General features: G+C 39.6%; 1 protein-coding gene across 27 annotated transcripts in view; it reads right to left on the bottom strand.

Annotated features, from left to right (window-relative positions):
• Positions 1-26,632, bottom strand: part of LOC18429133 (tRNA/rRNA methyltransferase (SpoU) family protein) — an 87,244-nt gene that overhangs the window by 19,362 nt on the left and 41,250 nt on the right. For 11 of the 27 annotated variants that reach the window (XR_016051468.1, XR_016051465.1, XR_016051470.1 and 8 more), the window contains 10 exons: positions 22,801-23,060; positions 15,018-15,248; positions 14,745-14,900; positions 14,302-14,439; positions 13,978-14,220; positions 12,349-12,476; positions 4,760-4,883; positions 3,946-4,110; positions 3,554-3,701; positions 3,371-3,471 (listed from right to left, as the gene is read on the bottom strand). Coding sequence is in view for 13 of the 27 variants with exons in the window: in XM_088861122.1 (XP_088717248.1) it covers positions 3,371-3,471; positions 3,554-3,701; positions 3,946-4,110; positions 4,760-4,883; positions 12,349-12,476; positions 13,978-14,220; positions 14,302-14,439; positions 14,745-14,900; positions 15,018-15,248; positions 22,801-23,060 (1,694 nt within the window). In the remaining 14 variants the exon portion in view is untranslated. Of the gene's footprint in view, positions 1-3,370; positions 3,472-3,553; positions 3,702-3,945; positions 4,111-4,759; positions 4,884-12,348; positions 12,477-13,220; positions 13,339-13,977; positions 14,221-14,301; positions 14,440-14,630; positions 14,901-15,017; positions 15,249-22,800; positions 23,061-26,632 lie in introns of those variants that run through there. The other 16 variants (XR_016051477.1, XR_016051471.1, XR_016051475.1 and 13 more) reach the window with 16 other exon arrangements.

Below are 26,632 nucleotides of genomic sequence, written 5' to 3' on the forward strand. Positions count from 1 at the left end.
CCAATAATCATCAAAAACATAAATAAACATAGTTAGAAGAGAATTAATCCATAGGGTTAGGAATATGCAAATCTACAAAGCCAATCCAGCTATGCTAGTTCCTATGGTCCTTGGACTATCTTCTCAAGCCCACCCAGCAGAACTCATGACGCACACTCAATAGAAGGGGCCTACGAATGGTCCATCTGAGTTGGCCAATAAATAGCTGGAACATGAGTCTATTTTGTAGATTACAAGTCCCTTCTAAGGACAAGTCACGTCTAACATGAACATGTGCACATTATCGCAATCAATGTTCAAGAAGACAGAAACGGCCACGTAGGTCGGCTACTGTGTAGCGGACCTTTTGTGTGTGGAGGGCGGGGACAAAAAAACGGTATGGGGTTGTCAATTATGGAATATAATTTCATACAAACTAAAATTTACATGTTTAAAAATATAAAATTGCAAAATTTTGACATCCATTAGCCATTTAAGCGAAAATACAAAGTCACGTAAATTTAAACAATAAAATTGCCCAAAAATTTGACAAAAATGTAAATCCATAAGCATTTCAAACATTACCTCAAACCTGAGTTTAAAAGTTCAAGTGTTCAACTTCAGTACATTCCACTACCCAAAAAAAATCCAACATATTATAGAGTTTCAAAATCCAAAGTTCCAACATTCAAACAAAAGTACATGACTTTTAAACGAATTAAATGATAATGAAATATAAAGTACATAAAATACATAGTGAAACATACCTAAGCACATTTTATAATCACAAAAAAACAAAAAAAAAAGAAAGAAAAAAAGGAAGAAGTTTCACCATAATGTGAAGCCAAAATTCAAATATAGACACAAGAATATTACCTAAAAAAATAACACAATATAATACTCATTAGAAAAAATGAAATTCTAAATGTAAACATTTAAATTTACTAACCTTTCAAAACCCAGTCGAAGTAGGCTTCAATTGCTTACTTTGGGATGCCAAAACCTCTATTTTGCAAACTTTTGGCCTCCAAAAACACCAGTGTCGAATGCCTTTCAATTTCACAAGAAATCGAAAAGTTCGAGTTCGAAATTGATTTTCAAAAAAAAACTCAATAAAAGGAAAAAAAAGGTACTTTGGGGAGGAAAATCTCTCACTAGGGTTTTAGGGGGTCAAAATACCCCCCATGACCTATTTCCCCCTTTCAAGGGGGGGAATTACTAAAAATTCCCTTGAGCATGGCCTATTTTCAGCTTGCCGAAGGGGCCCAGGCCGGGCGCCCAGGTGGTTGGAGCTAGACAGGTGACTAGCCACCCACCCTGGCCTACTGCTATGCCTGGGGTGGTATAACCCCAAGAAGGGACGGTGAGGCCTGATGGCCACCGAGGCGGTTGGGCCAGTGATTTTTTGAACATTGATCACAATAGTTTAAGGGTCCTCTCTTCAACACATGTATAGGTACTAGGTTCATAGGTCACTTCGATAAATGCGACCATCATGTGTGCGATGCCTTGTGGTTGAAAGATGTGGCCCTTGCACTCACAAGTCACCAACCACACATACGAGACTAGTCACTGCTTGGCTAAACCACCCTAAGTATGTCTATGATCTCATTCAAGGATTATCCTGCAAACCTTTATGTGGTCATTCCTCATGCCTAGGGCTAAAGGGTTTTAGACTCGACCTCGGGCCTAGACCGCCCAACCCAGGCGAGTCAAGTAGCACCACAAAATATGCAACCAGAGTACTACTGGACTGCAATATCACTATAATCATGGGTTTTCACATGTTCTTAGGGCCTTTGAAGGCAATAAACACTAATACAGCTTTAACCACCAAACCGAAGTAAAGCGAATCAAGTCCATTAGGTTGAAAATATGGGGAAAAAATTGGAAATAGGCCACTAATATTACATATACGCGATGTTCAAAATTTTGAAAATATACCCTATATATATATGGGAAATGATAGCGTAAGCCCACTACCCTACAACTTCATATAAGCCCAACGGCCCAGATTGAATCTGAGCCGATCTGAAGGTCACGACCTCATTTCGTATTTTAATTTTAAATTTGTTTTTTACAAGTCACAATCACATGAATTTTTAGGCGTCTATTCTTCTCATCAAGGTGGACCTAATAAAAATATTAAAAAAATAGTTTGCAAAATATAAATTGACCAAAATACCCCTGAAATGTTTTTGGGGTATTTTGGTCAACTTATTTTGCACGAAATGTTTTTTTTGATATTTTTATTGGATTCTTCTATTTTTAAAGAACATACAAACAAAATTTCAAGTCATTTGGATTTATAGAAAAAAAACTAAAATTCAAATACGAAATGCAATCGTGTTCATTGGATCGGCTTAGATTGAATTTGGGTTGTTAGGCTCATATGTAACTGCAGGCTAGTGGGACTACACCATCATTTTAATATATGTATATATATATATATATATGAAAATTTATTCCCATCATCGTCCAAAGTTTATTGCACGGTCACGATTGTCCAGTAGTGTTTTATTTTTCATTTTTTTTTCTACAAATCGAAATGATCTGAAATTTTGAACGTGTGTACATCCTTGTGAGGCACACCTAATAAAAATATAAAAATAATAATTCTAATTTTTTTTTACCAAAATACCCCTGAATATTTTTGGGGGTATTTTGGTCAATTTATTTCATGTAAAATATTTTTTTGATATTTTTAGTAGATTCGCCTATTTTTTATGAATACACGTTCCAAATTTCAGATCATTTTGATTTGTAGAAAAAAAAATGAAAAATGAAACACTATTAGACAATTATGACCGTGCGATGAACTTTGGACGGTGATGAGGGTAGGCAAAATCACTGTTCATTTTTGCCTATAGGTGTTTTGTAGTATCTTCCTATATATATATATATATATATATATATATATAATGCCTATTGAAACTGACTTTTAATAACTTTTCTTCTTAAATACACCAGAAGCTTTCTCCCAAATCAACCAAAGAGTTTTTGTCCCTAGCCAGATTCAAAAAGAAAAAAAAGTTCTCTAGGGCGACTAACAACGATGAACTAAATATCTATACCATAATCCCAAAATGGTATAACTTGAGATGCAGCAGAAGGCTAGGGAGCATCAAATTATAAAAACATAGTCAAAAGATATGTGCAAGTGCCGTTCACATGGAACCTTTGCCCACTTCGGCCTTCAAAGTTCTCATTTGAATATTTGCTACTACCACCAAGATCTGTACCAATGGCCGCTCCTCTCGAGCTCGCGCCGCAGGTCATCTCCCAAAGATTTTCATTTCGTTTTGAAAGGTGTTGTCTTTTGAAAACTTATATGTATCCAAATATCTTTATCTAGGATGTACAACAGTTAAAAATACAATTTGTGTATTACCTCTGTGAACTCCAAGTCAGGTCTCTGAGCTAATGACAAAAATTCCCTTCTCCCTTCACCGTTTTCCAATATTTCTGCTTCAAAATCTTCATCAAAGGCCACTAGATTGCAAAAGAAAAAATTTACCAGGTTGCCCGAATAAAAAAATGCAAAGGCAAAATCAAAAGCAAAGCAAATAATTACCAGAGCCATATAGTGTGAGCAGCTTCAACTCTGCCATATAATATTTGATTGTTTCTGGGTACATCAACCACAATCCTGTCAAGTGTAAAGCAGCAAGCCGAACAGTTCGAGGACTTTTACCACCTTCTTCAAGAATCCTCTCAACAAACTACAAGATGGTCAAGTGCTCAATTCATATGAGTGAAGGAGAGAGAATAAGCAACTGTAAACACATAAATGCCAAGTTTTCTGAGGATGGTTACGGTAGACATTCAGGAGCCAGCATAAAAGTGACAGCATATTATATTTTCTCCTCATGGGAATCCATGTATATGACGTGCTGAATGCAAGGATATCTAACCGAGTCATCATTTTCCAAGAAAAAAATCACAATGGACAACAGCAATGCTTACCCACTTCAAAGGACCCTGCATAGTTCCAGCTGTTTGATGCATTCCCAAGTCATTGAACAAGGATGAATGTAGAACAGAAGACAAAAGAGCTGCTATTGGAGCCACACGACGCTTATTGCAATTGACATATAAAGTCCAAGAAGAACGAACCAATTTCCACATCATCTGTCATTAAGAAAATGGAGACACTGAAATCAATGACCTATTTTGTCAAATTTTGCCAAATAGGAAGAGAAAATACAAGTTCCAATGATTCATGAAACTAACAACCGACGAATAGAAAAGGTTTTGACCACAGAAAAATTTGGCACGCTCAAATGGCCTATTTCAATGTAAACATTGTGCTAATTTAGTGCTAGAAATTTCATGGTGACCTGATATTTCAGAAAATTAAAATACAATAAATTGAAGGAAAAGGCATCCAATAATTAAAGAACACACAAAATAAAATGTAATTCCTAAACCTCAAAACCCTCTCAGATGTTCACAAATGAGTTGAAGCCAACTATAAACTTTTCAACATTCATTGAAATGTTAAAGTGGAAATATTTTAGGCATTTAACGAAATCATAAACCGTAGCCTTTTTTATAATTCCACTAGCATAGGCAATACTTTTTAAGCACCTCAACAAGAAAAGAGAGTACAAATGAACAAGGAAATGGTCCTTATTGGAACTTCATGGCCTTTTTCTTGTGAGTAAAAATAAGAAGATGAGCGAGTATCCACCCAATAACAACCACATACGGCAGCTCCATGAAACAAACCGCAAGCAGCAAAACTAGAACTACATATTGAAGAAGAAGATAACCAAACCTCAATATCAATGCCAATGCTCGAAGAATCAGATAACATCTTCTTTTTTGTAAAGGATATACTCAAAATCAATCTGATGGACCTCAATATTGGAAGCACAGAACTCTCCCCAGAATGTTCAAGGCTGCAAACAAAATTCAAATTCCCATAAGAAAATACCCATTGTGAATCTTTAAAGCACAAGTACAGAAACTGTTTTCCATCATAAAACTAAGGGTATTTCTCTAAAGAGCTCAAACTATTCATCACAGTATCAGAACTGGCACAAATGACAAGATGAGACCATATTGAGAAGAACTTCTAGCAAGGTGTGTTGATAAATCACGATCAAAACATGTATGCACACACATTACATAAATATATAAATATATATATATATATATATAGGAAAATGTTGGCATAGGCCCACTAACCCACAATTACATATGAGCCCAACGGTCAATCTGGGCCGATCCAATGATCATGCTTGCATTTCGTATTTGAAATTTAATTTTCTTTCTATAAATCCAAGTCACTTGAAATTTTGGACGTGTGTTCTATAAAAATAAACTAATCCAATAAAAATATCAAAAAAAAATATTTCGTGAAAAATAAATTGACCAAAATACCCCCAAAAATATTTTGCAAATTATTTTTTAATATTTTTATTAGGAGCAACTTGATGATAAGAATAGACGTCTAAAATATCACATGATTTGGATTTGTAAAAAAAAAAAAAAAATCAAATATGAAATGAAGTCGTGTCCATCAGATCAGCCTAGATTCAATATATATAAGGATTTAAAAAAAATCTGCGATCCAGATCGGACCCAACACATCCAGATCAGAAATCAGTCGAGCCGATCCGGATCCCATAAAATTTTGGGAACTGGCTGGTTCCCCCTATGAACAGGCGGGTTCCGCCTCAATCTTTTTTTCATTTTTTATTTTTAAATCACGGAACCGGTAGGTTCAATCCAGTTGTGTTGGGGCTGATTCTAGCCGGTTCTCTGACAGAGAACAGATCACCAATTCACCAAATCAGATCGGAAATCCAGAGGGGATCGCTAGTTCATCAAATCAGATGGGAAATCCAGAGGAGTAATCTGAGCCACCGATCTGTTTCTTGTATCTTACCTTTCCCTTAAAATCAGATCAGAATCTTCCTTTCTCCCCTCTGAAATCAGATTTTAAAATTTCAAAACAATTAGCTTGAACCCTAACTTCCACATAACTTGTGAGTTTTTATATCAGAAATCTGAAAACTTATTTTTTGTGACAGCCATAAAATCAGATCTGAAAATTTCAGATTAGATCAATTTTTCTTTTCTTTTCTTTGAAAGTTTCATATTTATGTTTCAACAGTTTCAAACCTTAACTTCCACATATCTTGTGAGTTTTATATCAGATCTGAATTTTTCCTTCGAAAGTCTCAAACCCTAAAGTCTTTTTATTATGTGAAACCATCCCTATATCATTTCCTTATCTACATGTTTTTCTTTGACTCCTATTATGCTCCCACATATGGTCTCTATTAGATTGGAGTATACCAACTTCGTAACATGGAAAGTCCGAAATCGTTCCAATCCTGCATAAGCTAAGACTGATGGGATATCTTGATGGGAATATCTCCTCCTACAAAGCTCATGGAGAAAGAGATCGCCTCCCAATGCATGAATAAAGGAAATGAAACTAGTCTCCAGTCCTGAATATGAAAATTGGTTTGCCACAGGCCAGCCATTAATAGGATGGATAAATTCCAATCTTGCCCAAAACATTATATCTCTAGTAATAGACATTCATTCGGCCAAATAATTGTGGGATTTTCTTCATGAGTTTTACTCTCAATCAAAGGCAAGCTTGACGCATATTGGCCATCAACTCTAGCAATGCAAGAGAGAGAACTCTTCCATTAGCGAGTATTTAAATATAAGTGAAAGGACTTCGTAATCAGTTAGCAGTCATTGATCATGAGGTCAATGATGATGATAAAGTATTCCACCCGCTTGAAGGATTGGATGCAGAACATGACATGTCCGTCACATCCATCATGTCTAGACCACCTTCACTTGGTGTCAATGAACTTTGCCCTCTCTTACTGCAACATGAAGCTTTGTTTAAAAAAACCCAGTCGAAACCGAAATAAGACGTTCACGTCTTCACGATATCTTAAATGTTGACCCATACCAACTCCAAAATGGCTACTAGAGGCCGTGAAGGATGAAGAAACAACTGTGGTAGTGGGCACGGGGGATTCAATCCATCCAAACAGTATTATGGAAGTCAAGGAGCAACAAGAACATAATACCTGGGGAATTTTATCAGTAGCCCCGACTCAGCCAACAAGTGCAAACCAGCCCATCACAGGTCAGCTTTATGGGAAAAGGAACCACAATGCCTCCCAGTGTTACCATATATGATACACACCACCAAAATGTTGTTGTCCTAACACACTCAATTACAAATAGAAATATATTGCAGCCTTCAACACCTTCTTCAATACCACTTTTTAGTGATTCTTGGATTATGGACGCAGGATCTGCCAATCATGTGACATCTGATGCAGGTATGTTAGTTCCATATGTTGGTAAGGGGAAAATCATTGCAGTGGATGGCACTCAACTCCGCACCATTGGGATTGGCAATATTGTTGTCTTCTCATTTTTGGGTTCCTTTTTTTGCCTAACACCTTCTTGGTTCAAAAAAACTAAACGAAATCTTATTTTTATGTCACAATTATCTGATGATTTGAAGTGCTTCATGATAGTTACTCTGATTCTATGTTTCTCGAGGATCGTCATTGAGGAACCTTCATCGTCAAGAAGCGCCATCAAGGACAGTCAGAGTCAAGAAATAGGGTCAACTTCTCTCTTTCCAGCACAGTCTGCAGTGTTGAAATGTACAATTTATTGATAAAATAAATAACTCTCTGTATTGTTATGCGAGACTTTTATATGAGAAGACTTGAGTAAATAAATATGAACCTCAAAATTAACATGAGAAAATATATTCGCAAGCACATTAAATATATTTCCAATACACTCATTGTGTATCTAAAATTCTAAATATATTATATAAGAACAATGTGTATTTTTTATACTTCAAAATTTTGATAGCTGTTAAATTTATGTTATAAGAGCACTCCTATGACACTCCCAACATAGGCAGCTTCTTGCTACTGATGATACCCCGCTCCTGCCCATTTTCACACTTCCAACAACTATGAGCCCGCCAACAAATTTAGTGCATCAAGGTAAGGATGACAAATTTGGATAGAGATTTTGACAACATGTGAACAGTGGATGGTATAGTAAAAAAATACAGTATCCATAACTCTCACATAATGATAGAGAGAGAGTGACAACGCGGACCCAAGAACTATCTGCAACCTAATATGGTCTGTTTTTGTTATGTTACACAAGGGTGTGATAGAAGCAAGGAATCCCCAATACAAGACAAAACTGTGTTGCCAACTACCACTAGACAATTTTTTTTTTTTTGTGGTAACATTGTATCAAAAGACATTAAGAGTTATGGGGATTGAAGTATAAAAGGCAACCCACAGACGGGTGCCCTATACAAAAAAGGAATAAACAGATGATACTATACAGAAGGAAAGATAGACATGGACAAATGTCAAAAGAGGGAAGACGTCTGCTCAAAAAGGTGCTACATCGCTTCCCAACGTTGAGCTCAAGTTTGTAATCGAATGGGAGGCCCCTTCCTTAGCCAATGAGTCAGCCTTGGAATTGGCTTCTCTCCAAATGTGGGACCACCGTATAGAAGTCAAGATACTAAGTTATCAAATCTCATATCATCCAGTCTCCATGTCCACAAGGAACCGACCGAGGCCCAGGCCAACACATTTTTGGAGTCGCCTTCAGTTATTAGAGATTGGCCCCCAAGATGGATCAAAAGTCCTGATGCCTTCCTGAAGTGCTTGGGCTTCTGCGACTGTGGAATCCGAAATACCAATTGGAAGGGAAAATGAACACAGGATGACTCCTTAAGAGTCACGAAATAAACTCCCAATGCCTGCTGGCCCTGGGTTAACTTGATCTGTCCGGGTTCTGGGGGTCTCCACAAAGAAGCACAAGGAATTCTGAATGATGTGAGGTTCAACAAGGTGGGCCACTTTAGCTGAAAGTCTGAGAGAGATAGGTGGCTAAATTGTTTATTGTGAGTTGCCCAAATTAGGACCAGGGATTTGGCTTTCTCGATTGAGGCTGCTGGGTGCGACCATTGACTGCGGAAGATTCTGTTATTTCTTTCCTGCCACATGACTGAGAGGGTTGCTGCCACAGAGGCTCTCCATAACGTGATGCCCGCCTTAGATTAGGGAGGGGAGAAATGGGCTCGAACCAGATCGGGGACAGTTGGAGGGGTCACCCATTGCCAATGGGACCGTTGAAGGAGATCAGCCCAAAGGCAGGAGGCCAACGTGCAATGGATGAAGAGGTGGGCATTGGTCTCCAAGCACCTGCTACATCGGTTAGGGATTTGCATCCCTCTCCTCTGACGGAGGTCAACTATGAAGGCTCGTTTGGAGATAAGGATCCAAATGAGGAATTCGATTTTTGGACGAATAAACGGGGACCAGACTCTAACCGATATAGACTGACCACCACTTTGGGTTTGAGGTTGAGAAAGGGAGATGCAATCGAGAAAACTCCCGATGGAGTGGGGTTCCAAACTAGTTTATCAAGGCCACTATGAAGGAGGAAAAGAGATTGTAAGGTTGAAGACAAACTAAGGAATTGTTGCAACTCGTGGTCTGCTAAGTCCCTTCTAAAGATGGGGTTCCAGATTCTACAGTGGCCCGAGACTTCCATTTGGGATTCGACTGAGGTCTGTGGGTGCCCAGAAAGTTAGAACAAGCCGGGGTATTGAACTTTGAGGGGTTCGTGGCCCACCCAAGGATCTAATCGGAAGAAGGTTATGTTGCCCCTGCGAGAGCGCATTCTGATTTTGGCTTTGAATTGAGTGTGTAGGCGAAGGATTGATTTCCAGACCCCTGAAGAGTTGCTGCGGGCTCTGCGCTAAGGGACCCATGATGGGTCCAAAGCACAATATTTGGCATTGACGACGTCCTGCCAAAGATGCTTACTTTGGGTGGCCAGTCTCCACCACCATTTTCCGAGAAGAGCGAGGTTGTTAAGATTGAGTCTGCATATCCCAAGTCCCCCTTGAGACTTGGGGGAACAAACCTTCGACCAGGAAACGAGGTGTATTTTCTTATCCCCACTTCCCGACCAAAGGTAATTTCTCATGAGTTGTTGCAGGCACTGCACCATGGAGGTCGGCATGTGAAAAAGAGACATTTGATAGATCAAAATATTTGAGAGGGTGGCCTTAATAAGGGTTGTGCGCCCTGACGAAGAAAGGAATCTGCCCTTCCAACTCGTGAATATACGATCAAACTTATCGATTATATGACTCCAAAGGTTGAGTTTGGGTTTACCAAGACAAAGAGGTAAGGCCAAATAAGTGGAGAGGAGTCCTTCAGCTGCGCACCCCCACTGGAAAGCGAGGGTATTAACTAGGGGTGGATTTACTGCCACTCCTGACATTTTGGTCTTGGCCATATTGACCCTTAGGCCAGAGGCAATTTCGAAACATTTCAGGAAGATAAGAAGCTGACGCAGCTGCTGAGGGGATGTGTTGCAAAAGACTAGCGTGTCGTCAGCATATTGTAGATGGCTAATTACGGGGCCTTGACAATCCATCTTGAAGCCTTTGAGAAGCTCAGCTAGGTACATTCGAAAAGGGGTTCTGCTGCACACCTCGGCCACAAATTGCAAAGAAGAAGGGAGAAAGGGGATCTCTTTGGCGAAGACCTCAAGAGGAAGCGAAACATCCCTTGGGGGAACCATTTACCAGAACAGAGAAGAAAGGGCTAAACACAAAACCCTTAATCCAAAGACACCATTGATCCCCAAAACCCATGCGAGCAAGAGCCTCGTCAAGGAATTCCCAATTGACGTGATCATAGGCTTTCTCCCAATCGATCTTTACAACGATCCCGGGGATTTTAGAGATGTGTCTCGAGTGGATGGCTTCGTGTGCTACCAAAGCACCACCAAGGATCTGCCTGTCCTTGACAAATGCACCTTGGGTGGGGGAAATGACCTAACCGAGAACCTCCCTGAGTTCCTTGGCTAATTGTAGGAACTATTGATGAGGCTAATTGGTCTAAAATCTTTGAGTTCCTTGGCTCCTTCGATTTTTGGGATCAAAGTGATAAAAGTTGCATTCATAGCCCTATGAAATTGACTATTTACCTAGCAGAAACTAAAAATAAAAACCATACCAAGAAACATGAAAGGAAGAAAGCGCTTCTTCATCATCATCAGAGCCTTCTCCCAACTATTTGGGATTGGCTACACAAATCTTAGTCCGTCATTCTGCTCTAGCAAGGGTCATATCCTTAATGTGGCCATAAGTCCCCATATGTTTTTTCTCTACTTCCAAGTTCCAACCATGTCCTTTTGGGCCTACCCCTTAGCCCTTTTCGAGCCTTCCATTTGAACCAACTCGCACCTCCTAATAGGTGTTGCATTGGGTCTGCGCTGAGAAAGCACTTAACGTGTACAAAAATGATAGCATGAACCGTGGTCTTAAGTTGTATGTATAGATTGGCTTTATTAATTATTCCTGTTTTATCATTAGCATAGGTTTAAATTAGCTATCCTTAGAGAAAGATGATGTATGAGCCACATGATCATCCCAGAACAACACAGATATCCACAAGATGACAAGAAAACTAGCTGTTCCACTTCAGCAAGAACCTTACTAGCAAAAACTATGACAAAATCAAATTTCACATCAGTCCAACTGAGATGAAAGAATAGATCAAAGTGAACATACAGAAACAAATGAATTGCCAAAAAACAAAGAACCAGATAAAAATCATAAAATAAAATAAAACTATCCCCACAATTAGGGTCAATCGCACATTTGTGATATAACCACCCAGCAACACCATAACAAGATTAGGCAACTTAACAAGGTTGATGCATGCTTTGCAGTCACAAAAGTAACCTTCGACATGGATCGCCAACCACTTTACCACTCAAAATAAGGAATAGTAGAAGAATCAAAGAATAAGAAGGAACACATGAATACTGCACTATAATGACCCTTTTTGTTTCTGTCAAGTAACTAAGTTTAGTGACCTTCACTTCATCGAATACAACTAGAGAATAAAAATAAGAGAATATAAAATGGGAATTTGCAAGAAAATATAATGCTGCGATCCAAACGCCGTAAGAAACATAATTCAAACGACAAATGGACAAAAAAGTAAAATACATCAAGACAATTAAAGACAGGAATTTTTCGAAAAAGAAAAACTGTGTTCATGCTTAACCTGAAGATAGACCTTCTGATTTTAACTGAACTCATCTAACAATGATTAATTAGAGATCATTAGTTTAATGAATTTTAAAAATATTACACCTAACTATATAGAAAAACTACCCAAGAAATTGAATTCAATCTTCGATGGGAATCCACCTTTCCCCAAACATAAAATAAGGCAAAATATTCAGAAAGTGGTGATACTTCAAACCAAATAGATAGGTTACCATGAAAAGGTTATTGTTTTTCACCTGTCAACTACATCAAGAAAGACACGTTTGAGCATCATCGGAGATATAAAGGGAAATGTGCCTTCCAAATGGATATCCTTCTCAAGCATGTGATAAGGCGCAGTCAATAGAGAATCCAAACAGCACCACTGAATATGAAAAAATAACATAAATTAGATGCAGTAATAGGTGCAAAAGAAACAGAATTTGCTAGCTCATCCCACTACTCAAATCATACAAGAATGCAGATCCATGAGACAAGGTTTCCATAAGCCCTGAAACCAATATACTTCTACCACAAAACTCATATCAAGGGTTGCATGAGCCAACCACAGTTCTTACTCCCTATTTTACCTAATTAAATACGTATAAAGAGGTAGTCGTTAGTTTGAACTCAGTAGTTAAGGATAGTGTCCATGCCAATCTAATGCAGAATAAGAACTTGCAAACACATGAGGCCTAAGTAATCCAGCAGAAATACTTTGGAAGGCCCAAGGCTTAAATGGTCATCCAGGTTGTAACTGTACATGGAGTTTGCAGCAGTAAAACCACCTCATAGGATACAAGGCTTTGAAAGACAAACTAAGCTCAATTGATACGAGACTGTTAACATTGCGTCAAAATTCTGTGGCAACTTTTCAACGGCCAAAAGCCACAGATTGGGCCCCTCACAAAATAGGAACAACTTAGCAGCAATAGGTTTCACAGGACTTGGTGAAATGATAGTACACAGGATAGCAGTGCAAATTCCACTAGAGGCCAGGTTGCTAGTGCAAATGTTAGCAATTTAACTTCTTTAGGAAGCAAAATTTTTTAAAGGCCACAGAAATATGTAGAAAAATCACATTTGTCGGCAAGAGCTTGAAAGGCCCGAGTACCAGTAGTTTAAATACCTCAGGTTAGAGACTATTGATTTAATTGTATCTGATCCAAAAGTTCCAAAGTTTGCAGCAGGAACTAATGTAATGGCCGAAGTAGGTAGGAGGGGCTACAGCCTGGAAGATTACATCTGTTAAAGAGAGCACGTCACTGACAGACACCATCTGACAGTAAGGATAATATTGTATCATAGTATAGAGATGTATTAGCACAACTAACTGAGTAAAACAGTATTGGCACAACTAACTGAGTAAAACATGCACAAGCAGCAGATACTAAGCTAGAACTGAAAAGTAGGCAAGTAATTACTGAGTACTACAGAATTGCTATTTCAGATGGCATACAAAACGGAGAGGTGACAAAGGACAACAAAAGAGACCCCAAAGCAGTTGAGGGTGATGAATATGATGTATTTGGAACTCAAATCAGGAGCTTCTATTTTCATGCTAAGATATCACAGATAATGGAAGGTTGTGGATACAGGCCATAGGGAATGTCAAATAAGCAGAAAACCATTTAATAGACAAACGGGAGGTTGCAATCCAATCAGATAAATGAGAAATTTAGATGTACGCCATGACAACTACCAAATAATGGCTGGTCAATCCTTTCAAGTAAGCACAAAAAATATCTGTCATATAGGTTGCTTCTTATCTAAGCCTTGTTTCTCAATTTCAAAAGGTAGGATAAACTCATGTATAAGTGTAAGATCTTCATCTTCAAATCATACAGCATTCACCACAAATAGATACACAGCAAAAGAATAATTACCTTCCATTGCATCAGAACGGCACGCCTACTTCTGGCCAGCATTCCTACTCCAAGTAGATCATCAATATTACGTAGAAAAGCGTGAAAGAGAGGATCTAGCAAATGCTTTTGATCCACCTCTCTACATAATGTATTGTTAGCGTCCACAAGTCGATCAACAGCCAGAGGAGAGAAAGCATTGGGCAATGCCTTCAAAGCAAATACCAATGCTTCATATGCAGCAAGCCGGATCTCTCCCCCTGTCTATCATATGTTTCGAAATGAGTGAACTAGAGAGGTGAAGAAATCCACAAACAGAATAACAAGAATAGAACATAAGTATACCTCTGAGGAGGGTGCTGTCAACGCAAGGACTTTCCACAAGAAATTCCACAAGAAAGTAATGGAAGAATCGGGTGGTCTAATTTCTTTTGAATATGCAAAACATGATATCATGGAAGAAACAGTCCTCAAGGAGTAAATCTGCTTACCCACATTAAAAAAGAAAATTAAAATGAAAGTACTACCCCAAATGAACTAAGAGCTCTGTGAAGAAGCATACAATAATGTGAACTTTTTTCTTCAAATTAACTACAATAATGCATACTGTCTATTTACAGAAATTCCATTGCTATGCTAAGCAACAAATATAGAAGCACAATACAGTGAATTACAATGAAGAAGTTTTCCAAACTGTCCCTTGTCGGTCATAGAGTTACCACCACTACGGTGCATACCAATATAGACTAGAGTAACCCATGCATGCAACAGAGAAAAAATATTCGTACAGCATTCAGAACTGCAGTACTTGTTGAAGCAGCCAACCGTCGTTGACTTGGGCCGCCAAGCTTCCCTGTTACAGAACTAGGCAATGGTGCATCCTTAACTGTATCAAAGGACCAGAATATGTCACATGTTACATGCGCAAAAGATACAAGCTCCCCCTGCAAGAATCAAGACAAGTGACCAGTGACAAATTAGCTTAATACAAAGGTGAAAATTGCAAAAGAACACCACGAAAAATGACGTTATTGTGCTTCTACTTTATCTGGTTTCCATACCATTATAGAAAGAAATGTTCCACAAATCACATCAAGCCTTATGCTCAATTCATTAGATATTTCCATCATTTGAGGAGTCACAGTTTCAAACTCTGTAAAATAACGACTAGATTTCGTTTGTCCAACTTGCCACTCTTGAACTATGCTTAAGATAAGAACAAGAAATTTAACAGGAATCCATTCCTTATCAAGAGCCTTCTGAAAAAGTTTTGAACCAAATTGCTCAACAAACTGCAAAACAAAAAGGTAACATTAAAGTCAAGTGCCAGTCAAAAGAAATTGTTTCTTCCATATTAATAAAAGCAACACAAAACATCCGAAAGCAACAGAACAAAGAACAAACTACAGTGAGGCTAATCACATAGCAGGATTAGGTTTGGAGAAGGCTAGTAATCTGGTTCAGATAAAACACATGAACAGAAGGCATATCATTCAAAGCATACCATCACTTTTTCTTCTTTTTTTTTTTGAAGAGTTCACTTGTATATATATTCATATAATAGTACAAAAACCACACGAGGCGTGAGTAAAGGCAGCCCATGCAGGGGAGCCCTGTACAAAAAGGAATCGTAAAGGAAAAGGAAGAGGTGGGCGTCCAGACACACACAAGCCAAGAGCTCGGACCCCAAGAGATCAAAAAAATGTGATGTATGGCCACCCACAGGTAAGTGCTCAACACAATCTGGGATGTGACCAAAATATTGGGTGCTCACCCCAAAAAAGAAAAGAAAAAGAGTTAGAGACAAGAAGGGTGTATAGCTGTAAAAGAAAGACAGATAGAGACAAGGCCCCCTAAAAGGAGGGAATAGAAGAGACAGAATGAGAGAGGGGATGCAGGGAGAGAACGAGGAGGAGAAGGGGGAGAAGAGAAAGAGAGCAGAAAAAAGCAGAGCGAACTAAGAGAGAGGTAGTAAGAGAAAATGACAAAGAAGGATAGAGGAGATGAGAGGAAGTTTGAGAGGGAAAGAGAGGAGGAAAGAAACTGAGACAAGAAACAGAGTAGAGAAAGGGTGAGAGATAGTAAGATCAAAATCAAAAAACATTAATAACAAACTACAGCAAGGGAGAAATGCATCGTCAACTTCACTGAAGCGACAGAACAACACTAACAGCAGCATCCTCTCTAGCTAGAGCATCTGCTGCTGTAATGGCCTCCCTCCAGATATGAAGCCAACTCAAAGAGACCTACAGATGTGGAAAACCCTATCAAAGATGTGTGGAAGTCACCAAGGGTGTTGGTCTGTCCTTTGAGCCCACAAATTAATGTTCTTTGAGTCCCCTTCCAAAATGAAGTTGTGGCCCCAGAAAGTATCGCACCTAGAGAAACCTTCCAAAAGGGCATGTGCCTAAGCCCAAGTTGAGTCTCCATAACCAAGCAATCCACTGAAGGACAAGAGAATATTAGCATAGGCATCTCTGAAGATGCCGCCAAAGCCACAGGGCCAGGGTTACCCAAGGATGTGTTGGGTTTTATGGCCTTTAAAGGTCTAGAGTGCTTGTAAAAAATGATATATATAGTGGTATATGCACTTCAGTGGGAGTGTGTGTAGACTAATCAAGAATTGAGTTTATGGTCCTGGTCATGTCCAAAACCCTTGGCCCTAGGCATGTGGCGCTACCGAGAAGGGTTTGCAATGAGTCATCCCTAGTTGAGGTCGGAGAGAAGCCCAGAGATTATGTTTGTAGGCCAGGAGAACTGTGTGGTCTCCCGTACGCAGTTGTAACCCTGTGAGAGCAAGGGCCAAAGCCTCAACAAACTTATGCATGGCATGTACACATGAGAGCCGCATTACTGGGAAGGACCCTATAGAGGGACACGTGTACATGTGTATAAAGAGAGCCCTTTTTGCACTATGGTAACAAGTGCTAGACTTGCTCTTAAAGGGGGGAACTGAAACCCACATTCCATGATCATGGTCCCACTGTTTATTGTCCAACTTTGACAAGCCAATCATGAACCCCTGCTTTGAGACCGTGGATCATGGGTCTTAGTTGGGTTGGCTAAAAAAATAAAATTGAATCATGCTTTCTGGGGCGAGTGGAGTGCCCTTATTGTCGTTATTTTGACCCATTGGTACTAGTCCACTCCTAGTATAATTTATTTTGGCACGAGTGCGAAAAGATGCCGAGTGCGAAAAGATGCATTGTAAGACCACGTGAAAGAAGAGACCGTGAGGGGAATTTCCACAAGATTGTGGCACGAGATGAAGTTAACGAATTGCATAATGGAAGACGAGATCTTAAAGGTTTTGTTGGATTCATGGAGCCAACAAATGGTGTTGAAGCCGCCCCCGAGAACCCAAGGGACCAGGGGCATAACAATGAGATCACCAAGATCCTGCCAAAAGGAATCTCAAAGATTGGCATGGTTAGGGCCATAGACTGCAGAAAACTTCCATTGGAAGTTATCCGAGGTCCGAGAGAGCACAACGAAGACCAAGATAGTCCTAACAGAAGTAAAAAAAAGAGAGTGACAGAGGCTCCCAAATGACCAAGACACCACTGGAGGCAACTTGGGCCTCCACGGTAACCCATCGACAAGGGCGAGTGCACTAGACCCTACTTATGGGAGGGAAGTCACAACTTGGAGCCTTGGTTTCAAGAATGGCCATAACATCCAAGGAGAACTGGCGGGAAAAGGAGAAGATGGCCCTCTTCTTACAAGGGTCTCCAAGAACCCTAATATACCAAATGAGGCACTTCATTATGAAACACTAAGCATGGGAGCCAGATGTCTGGGGAAGTGCCTGGTAGGGGAGAGAGCAGCTAGGAGATGGGCATCAAAGCCCAGAGAGGATTTCTCAAAGATGAGATCAAAAAGGAGATTCAAAAGTTCATGAATACCTTTTATACTTAGCTTGTGGACCTTGGCCCTCAGATGGCCCATGATAATTGAGAGAGAGCTAGCAAAGGACAAGCACATGTCGTCCAACAAGCCAGGAATAAGAGGCTTGCCACAGTCAATCGTTTGCAACTCCGAGGTGAGAGGGGACTCTACCAAGAACGCTACAAAATCATAGGAGGTCCTAGAAGAGGTCGACAGAGAAGTCCTGAAAGATGTCAGCAGAGAAATGTCTACACTACCCGGGTTAAGGGGGTAGGGAAGAGGCTGATTGGAACCCTCGGGAGGCGGGTAGATACAGACCCTAGGGGCTCGAGAGCTACAGAAAGAGTATAGGACAGGAATAAAGGCCAAAGGAGGGGTGTGTGTAGAAGAACCAGGGAAGCTGGAGAAGAGCTAGGGTTAGGGGGAACAAACGATAGAGGCGAAGAATTTTGAACTTTTAGAGAAGGGGAGGCGGCCCAAACAAGTGCCAACACATCGTGTAGGGAGTGGGGGGGGGGAAGGTTTAGAGGTAATACTTTCAGAGGGAGTAAGCTCTAAGCCATCTGAAAGTTAGAGAAGGCCAACTCAAGTTCGGGTGGCAAGGGAATCAAGATGTAAAGCCAAGAGAGTTCAGAGGTTACAGTGGAACTTATGGACCTAAAAAGGGCCCGGGTGAAGAAAGTGTCATCTGGAAGTGGAAAAGAGACCTATGAGAAGACAAAAATAGCAACAGACAAAGGAATAAGTGGAAAGCCAATATAGGAGGATAGGTAGAAGTTGGGAAAGATGGAAAAACTCCAAATTGGGAGGAACCCATGGATAAGTTGAGCAAGGAGCACGAGATAGAGGAGGCGGGATGTGCAGAGGGAAAAGGATAGCAAGAGAAAAGGAAGCCTTTGGGAGGAAAGACATGAGGAAGGGTAAGGCTAAGAGGACATGGAGCATTAGAAAACACCCTAGGAGCTGGAGTGTTATCCTTGTAAATGTGTGCAACTAAAGAGGATGAGAAGAAAGCCACTGAGAGAGTGGCCTATCGCAGCGTAATAGGGTCACTCATGTCAGGTACGAGGCCCAACTTGTCATTTCCCATGAGTATGATTAGCCGCTTCCAATGAAATCCTGGATTGGAACATTGGAAGGCAATTAAGAGAATACTCAAATAATTGAGAGGGACTGCAGATTATGCGCTCACATATGGAGGCGAGTCGGACGTAGTCATACATAGATACTCAGATGCAGATTATCAAGGAGACCCTGATGACGCCAAGTCGACATCTACATATGTCTTCATGCTAGGAGGTGGGACAATTTCTTGGAAGTCCAAGAAGCAGGATGAAGTGGCCCTATCCACCATGGAATCCGAATACGTGGCATGTTGTCAGGAAGCCAAGGAGGCTGTGTGGATAAAGAAGTTTCTCAACTAGCCCATTTTCGAGCCCATGAGATTTTTTATTTTTTTTTTAGAAAAACCCATAAGATGTTCATGTGAGAATCTTCTGTGACAACCAATCTGCAATATGTACAACCAAGGAACCGAGTTTTCACAAGAAGTCTTAGCATATCAAGCTAGCTTATTTTTATGTTCGAAACGAAGTCCAACTCGACGAGATAGAGATCGTGTATCTTCCCACAAAGGCAATGCTTGCCGACCCTTTGACCAAGGGATTAGTGGTGAATGTGTTTGTCAAACATGTACATGGGATGGGCTGAGAGAAAGTGAGGAAGAGAAAGTGGGGTTTTGTAGCCATTTAAAGGCCTTATGAGAGCATGTACTGAAAAGCAAATAGTGAAATGTTGGCTTCAGTGGAAGTGTGGTCCACTTTGGACTGCGAGGCAATTTTAAGGCCTAGACACACTTGAGCTTTGACTAGCTATGGCTCAATGTGATGTCCAAAAACCCGTAGTCCTGGGCACGAGTGAACACAACCGATAAGGGTTTTCAATGTGAGGTTATCCCTTGATGAGGTCGGAGTTGTGCCTAGGACAGTTGGTTAGGGGACATGGACTTGACCCCTATGTGTGATGGATGGCCTAAGAAGATATGGGCCAAAATCATAATCATTACCATCACACGACATGTAAGCTAGATAATCATGAGGGAAGCGACCCTTTATGGATAAGGGTGTGTGATGTGTACAGGTGTAAAAGAGAGGACTCCCTGCGACATTGGATTGTGTTGGAAGGACCTATGGAGTATACTGCTGAAATGGGGTCTAGACTTGTCCTCAGGGAGGGACCTGTAATCCATGGTCTAGAATCGTATCTCCTTCACTTTATTGACTGACTTTGAAAGTTCAATCATGAACCCCAGCAAGAGGTTGTGGATCATGGGATCTGTTGAGTCAGTTTTAGAAGGCGCAGTGAGGTACGGTCTCTAAAGAAGATAGAGTCCTCAATATATTTGTCGTAATCCTAACTCTATGGATCAAATTCCCATCAAATCTTCTTAGATATGTTTAAATATGTTTTAATTATTTTTCAGACAATCTAAATAAATTTTTTGACCACTCTAGGTATTTTATTTTATTGAGAAATGATTTTTAACTAAGGAAAAATCATTTTTTTATTTATTTTAATCAGAAAAAAATATTTAGAGGTTTTACAAAATTATTTTATTATATGAAATTATGTTTAAAGTACTTGGGGGCCCATTAGGATACATTGGGCCCACTATATTATGAGGCATGGGGCCCACATGGCCATCTTATGGGTGGTGTGCCCCACCTCCTCTAAACTTTCCTAAATTGAAGATGGCAATTATGCCATATGTTGACTTGATATTTTAGGAAACCTTTTGTTTAGATATTTTGATTGATTTCAAAAAAGTAAGGTAATAGCAAATAATTGTGATTGATTTATTACTTTCTTTATACAATATATAATAAGAATGGAGTTATGGAAACTGAGAAATAATGGTTCCGCCTCATTCCTTTTAACCATGATGGTTGATCTAATGAATGAATGGATAAGATCTTTCACCCCATCCGTCTCCAAATTCAAAGGTCAAGATTAAATCTTATAATGATGGCAATACCCTAAACTTTGTTCTATATAAACTAGCTATGGGATGATTCATTATCTACACTTGACATCACACTCTCTCTAAGCCTCAAGGAGTGGCACGCCACTCTTAAAATATCTCTCTTCTTCTCTCTCCAAACTTTAGGGTTTAGGAAAGAAAACTAAGACAAGGGCTGGCACGCCCAACCCACAAAGCCTAGCCCTAGGTCTGTTTCTATGCTCATGTGTTGAGCCTTGGTCAAGGACATCCCATATTATGCTCTCTGCTGGTTTTGCCTAGGCTTCCCAAGTTATGAAATAAGATCTTGAACCAATATCTGGTGTGTCATTGGTAGAGGAGACTCGATGTAGGGTGTTGCAAGTCCTTGGGGTAACCTGAGACATGGTATAAAGTATTCTTTTGGTTTATACTCTTTTTATTCCATTGCATCTTTTCATTTCCAGATCTGTATTTTTATTTTAATGGCAAGCAAGTGAGAGTTCTTGGCAATCTTATTTGATTTATATTGTATATGGACACTTTGTAAGCGACTCGAGAGGCAATACAATAAGAAAGAATAGAAAATTTTAATGGTATTGACTTGCCCGGTCACATAGTCCACCTTTCATCCAGGTCCTCTAGCACACAGAAGAGAGAGCAACACCAGATTGAAGGGTCTGAATTTGGAGGAGCATTTTGAGTAGGCACGAGCACAGCAGTGTTGAGCTTTGCCCAAGTCTGGGGCATAAGTAAGATGAGGAGAACAAGGCTGGGGTGGTAAGGTAGGTTGGCGAGCAGTTGAAGGTTGGGAAGGACCTTTCGGTTGGGACTTGATATGGTGTAGGTAGTTATTGTACAAAGGAGGAAGAAGGATATGGAGAGGATGGTAAGGTCTACCAGGACAGTGGTGGCTGGTGGCAGAAGACAAACCCAAAGAAGTAGCAGTAAATGAGGTAGGTGGCTGAAGGCATCTGTAATAAAAGGGCGGCAGGAGAACAGATTTGGAGGTCCTGTGATGGGAACTTCTGCTACGAGACAAAACCATGAGGAATAAAAGTCCCTCCCCTACAAGGGGCAGCAGGGAAGTGGAAGAGGGAGAACAAGCCGAGTGGGAAAAGATCAACACTAAATCAAAGAGAGAGGCTAGACTGGCAACCATTACTTCCCTGGTCTGAGACCAAAGAATCTCCACCAGGATGTTTTCATATGATGGGAAATTTTCAACATAAACATACCACCCTTAGCTCATGATATACAATAGAGGACATGTAAGACACATGGTTCATCACATATAAGACACATCAATTGGAGTCATGATTCACACTAGAGAACGTTTAAGATATAACATAGTTTCCATGTGTCAAAACATATTCCCTCCCAAGGCCACCATAACACTTCTTGGCTTTACCACCATTATCCCATGTGACCAAGGGATACTTATGAACTTCAGTATTCCCAACATATAAATGTTTGCTGGACCACTAATTTTTAGGCCATCATAGCAATCATCACACTTTTCAGAAGTGCTTAAATGCATTTAGCTAATAATTTTGAAAATTAATTTAAGCCGCACGCATCTTTCCACCCCCCTTGCCTCAGCCAATAACAATTCATACCCACCAACCAAAAACTCTGGGAGATAAACTTAATTTCCTTAACAACAAAAAATCATGCCACTCTCCCTAACTTTTTCTGCTGCATCATTTTTCCCAATATAAAAAGAGAATATGCAGACTAAATTTCAGTATTTACCTATAGTATCAAAAAACAAATTTAAAAAAAAAATGAAAACCTCTTAATGGAAAACCAACAACTTCCTAAGATCAAATTGACAAAGAAAAAAAAAACAAAAGCATAATAAACCCAAATTGATGGACTATTTGCACATGTTACAACCTTAAAACTAAGCAGAATAACAGAATCCATAAAGAAATCAGAAGTCAGATAGTCCATACACTTAATACTGGTTTGAGTTGGTCTTCTTCAGATAATACAAGGAAAAGCAAGCGAGCCCACCTTTGTGCCTCCGAGCACCAAGAATTTAAGTCATCATCATCATAAGTAGCAGACTGAGCATGGGAATTATTTCTAATAAAACTTTTTGGAAAATCATATAAATTATGTAAGACACATGATTCAACTTGAAAGGGTAACCGTTCAAGACATGCATCACAGCTCAAAGATAACCAGCATTGAACATTTCTTCTCAAATAACCTAAAAAATAAAATCAATAGGAAAATAAGAATCAAAACCCAGACTGAAAATTTTAAAAAAAATACAAAATGATTATCATCATCAACCAATTTAAAAGCATATGCACATGCAACTACATTTGCAACATATAATTGAATAATACCAGTCAAATGACATAGTTTGTGAAAACTTACTGTTTACTTTATGAGGAGACATGCAATGATTTACATGTTTAGCTCATGTATTTTTTCCATCCTCATACCTTTTGCTCTTTTCTATTTTTTTCCTTTTCCTTTTTTATTTATTCCCTATTTTTTATCAGAAGACAACTGAACTTGGACATTAAGCTGTAATTCAAACAAGCTTACCTGTCAAAAATAATGAAAAGAAACCACAACATTCTGCATGTGTATAACGCAATATTGCAACTTATGCCTTGATCGTGCTTTATGCATCTATAGAAGTAAAGGACCATGCTTTTTGCATCTCATCATAGAGCTTGATCACAACCAGAGTGGCATTTCTAAACCATGTTGCATATCAAAAGGGATTGTATACTACGAGACCATTTACCTTTGGTAAAAGGAGGTCAAAATTAATTACAACCCTCCAAAGTGAAATCTGATAGCTTCAATGTATTAGAAAATTCGGAAAAATTTCTTTTGAACTTTGAGCCTTAATCGATGAATCAAATGCAGCTACCCAATTTCACATCCAATGGTCAAGATTAATTGTCACCTCCACGTACCAAATATAAAATGCTCTCATAGTCTACTTGTCCTTATCAAAATTACCCTCAAATTTACCTCATATATGTGTTAAGGACAAAAATATTCTACTGAATGTTTATCCAGCCAGCAACCACAGCAGCCAACATCGTAAAATTTACAGAAAAAAGGTAGGGATCACTGTAAGAGTATTATGTTCGGTTAAAACTAGAAAATTTCTACCCGAAATTAGAAATCCAACTCTTGGCCCAAAGAAATCAAGCCATCCTGAAGTAGTACTCAACTTTCGTTCTTTGGGATGAGCTGGCATTGATGCATACACCCCTTTCTTGGTGAGGCGGCAGACATGTTTCAAGATGATACAAATATGTGATAATCCACGTGTTGATGTCTGCACCCCAGGTTTGAGCAGATTCATGCTATACATCCGCAACATGAGACCTTCATCAAAAATGCTCTTTTGAATCTGCGAAGTTCCGTTAATGTCAAGGTGCAACAGACATTTGCAACCTACAAGGAACCCTTGATAGCAAAGACCAACAGCTCATAAATCCCATACCATGAAAGCATGGCCAAGATATGGTAGCATAATCCTAGAAACATTAGCCATGAAACCACAGACCATGGTGGCAGCATCAGAATCCCAATACTTATCATCCCATTTTTTAGTGTTGCTGAAGAAACTCCTTCAACATAGATTAAGAATCTTGGGAACCAACCAATGATTTGTCCAGCTGTGTCTCAATTTCCCAAACTAGGGGAATTTACCAAACCCAGGAATCTTCCAAACCTTTAGATGTTGCGCATTGTCCCATTCTTTTCTTAAATCAAAAATTTTAAAAAGTTATATCAAGTTGCAAACATGCAGCCAAAGCTGCCAAATAAGAGAAAAATAAAGAAAAACACATAACTGATTTTAACAAGTTACAAAATTAACAATCCCCAATCAAGATAGAATCACCACTAAACTCCTTTCTACATGAGCGAATGATCCTTGAAATTAGCGTCCATGTGCACGAGGTAATAGGACGCAGACTCCCCCTTCAGCTCTCTTGAAAAACTCCTTCATGAGGTTGTTGGGATTGTAGCCTTTAAATGCCTAGAGAGCATGTAAATAAAATTAATTATAGTGGATTCTGCACTTTAGTGGGAGCGTATGTGTTTGACTTGACCTAGGGTTGGGCAGTTTATGGCCCAAGTCGTGTTCAAAACCCTTTCACGGGGCATAGGCACTACCATTGAGGGTTTATTAGGTCATCCCTTGTTGAGGTCGAGGTGATGCTTAGAGATGTTACTTGTAGGCGAGGAGAGTTATGTGGTCTTCTGTACGCGAAGGAAGGGGGCAATGAGAGCGCGGGACAAATCCATAACAAAACTTTCGCACGACATGTATATATGACAACCGCATTTCTTGGAAATAACCCTATGCAAAGAGATGTATATGTGCGTAGAGAAAACCCTTGCACTATAGTGATATGTGCATTTTGAATTGCTCCTAAGTGGGAAACCTGTAATCCACATACTAGGACTATGGTTCCACTGTTTATTGGTCAGCTTTGACAACTCAATCATAAGCCCTTACACTTGACTAAAGGTCATGGATCTTGTTGGGTTGGTTTAAGAAGACAGTAGAGGATCATAGACCCTAGCATGGGTGGAGTGCCCTAGCATTCACTTGTTTTTTGACATATTAGGCACCAATTTACTTCTATTAAGTATATCTGAATGTTTTAAATCTTTTAACGACTTAAGAAATATTGATTTCAACTAAAAATGTGTTTTTGAGATTTTTGGATATTTGTAGAATTTTAAATTTGATTTCAAATGAGTAAAAAAACCCTAAGGGTTTGTCTGTAGTATTTTCATAACAGGGTTATTTCTGAAATTTCAGGGTTTTTTTCTTTTTAGATGCGTAGGACCCATGTGGGGATCCTACGAGCCCACAAGGTCCACGACGTGAGGCCCACATGGGCCACACGCCCCACTAAGTTTGACACCCAAAGGTTTCCCAATTTAATGGGACTCCCAAGGGTGAATTTTAGAGATTAAATATTTTTGTTGAAAATATCTTATAAAAATTTTATTGAGGGATTTAAGGAGATCTAGATTTTGGTCACTATTTTATTTCCAAATGATCCCTATGTGAGAGAATAGAAAACCTAGAAAATTATGGATTATTCTAGAATGTTCTAGAAGATAAGATATAAATTATTTAGAAATTGATATAGATCAAATCTCAAGCTGTTCCAAAATATTCACTCTAGATCGCGATGGTTGATCTTGGAGATGAATGGCTCGGATTAATTCTCTCTTGCACCTCACAAATTATCTGAATATTGTCTAGATCATGTTCAATTCTATTTGGACTAAGACTCCCTAGGGCCTAGCGGCCTACAAAAGGAGGGGGTCTCTCTCTCATTCTAGTTATCAGGTCTCTCTCATTTCCCTCTCTCTCTCTCTCTCTCTCTCTCTCTCTCTCTCGCTCTCGCTCTCTCTCTCTCTCTCTCTCTCTCTCTCTCTCTCTCTCTTAGCTCCTCTCTCTCTTCCTAAGTGGCATGCCACCCCTCATAAGTGTTGGGGTAGCACGCCCCACTCAAAGGAGAGACAAGGGAAGGGGAAGCCTAGCCCACCCTTGCTTTAGTTATTTAAGGGAGGTGCATCTTGACATGTCCAAAAGTTAAAAAGGGGTTCTTCGTGAAACCCTAATTGTGCCCTAGCTCTCAGCCCCATAAGTTTCAGAAAAGAGTGTCCCAGAGGTGCTTCTCATATTTAGGTTGATGATTCAGTAGGATCCGGAGTTTAGAGTGCACCATCAATCAGGTGATCGGGTGTGGGGTGTGGGGTGTGCTAATCCCAAAGTGGGTA

The sequence above is a fragment of the Amborella trichopoda genome, chromosome 3, assembly GCF_054954075.1.
Source record: "Amborella trichopoda isolate Santa Cruz 75 chromosome 3, AtrichopodaSantaCruz75HAP2 v2.0, whole genome shotgun sequence".
Taxonomy (NCBI): domain Eukaryota; kingdom Viridiplantae; phylum Streptophyta; class Magnoliopsida; order Amborellales; family Amborellaceae; genus Amborella; species Amborella trichopoda.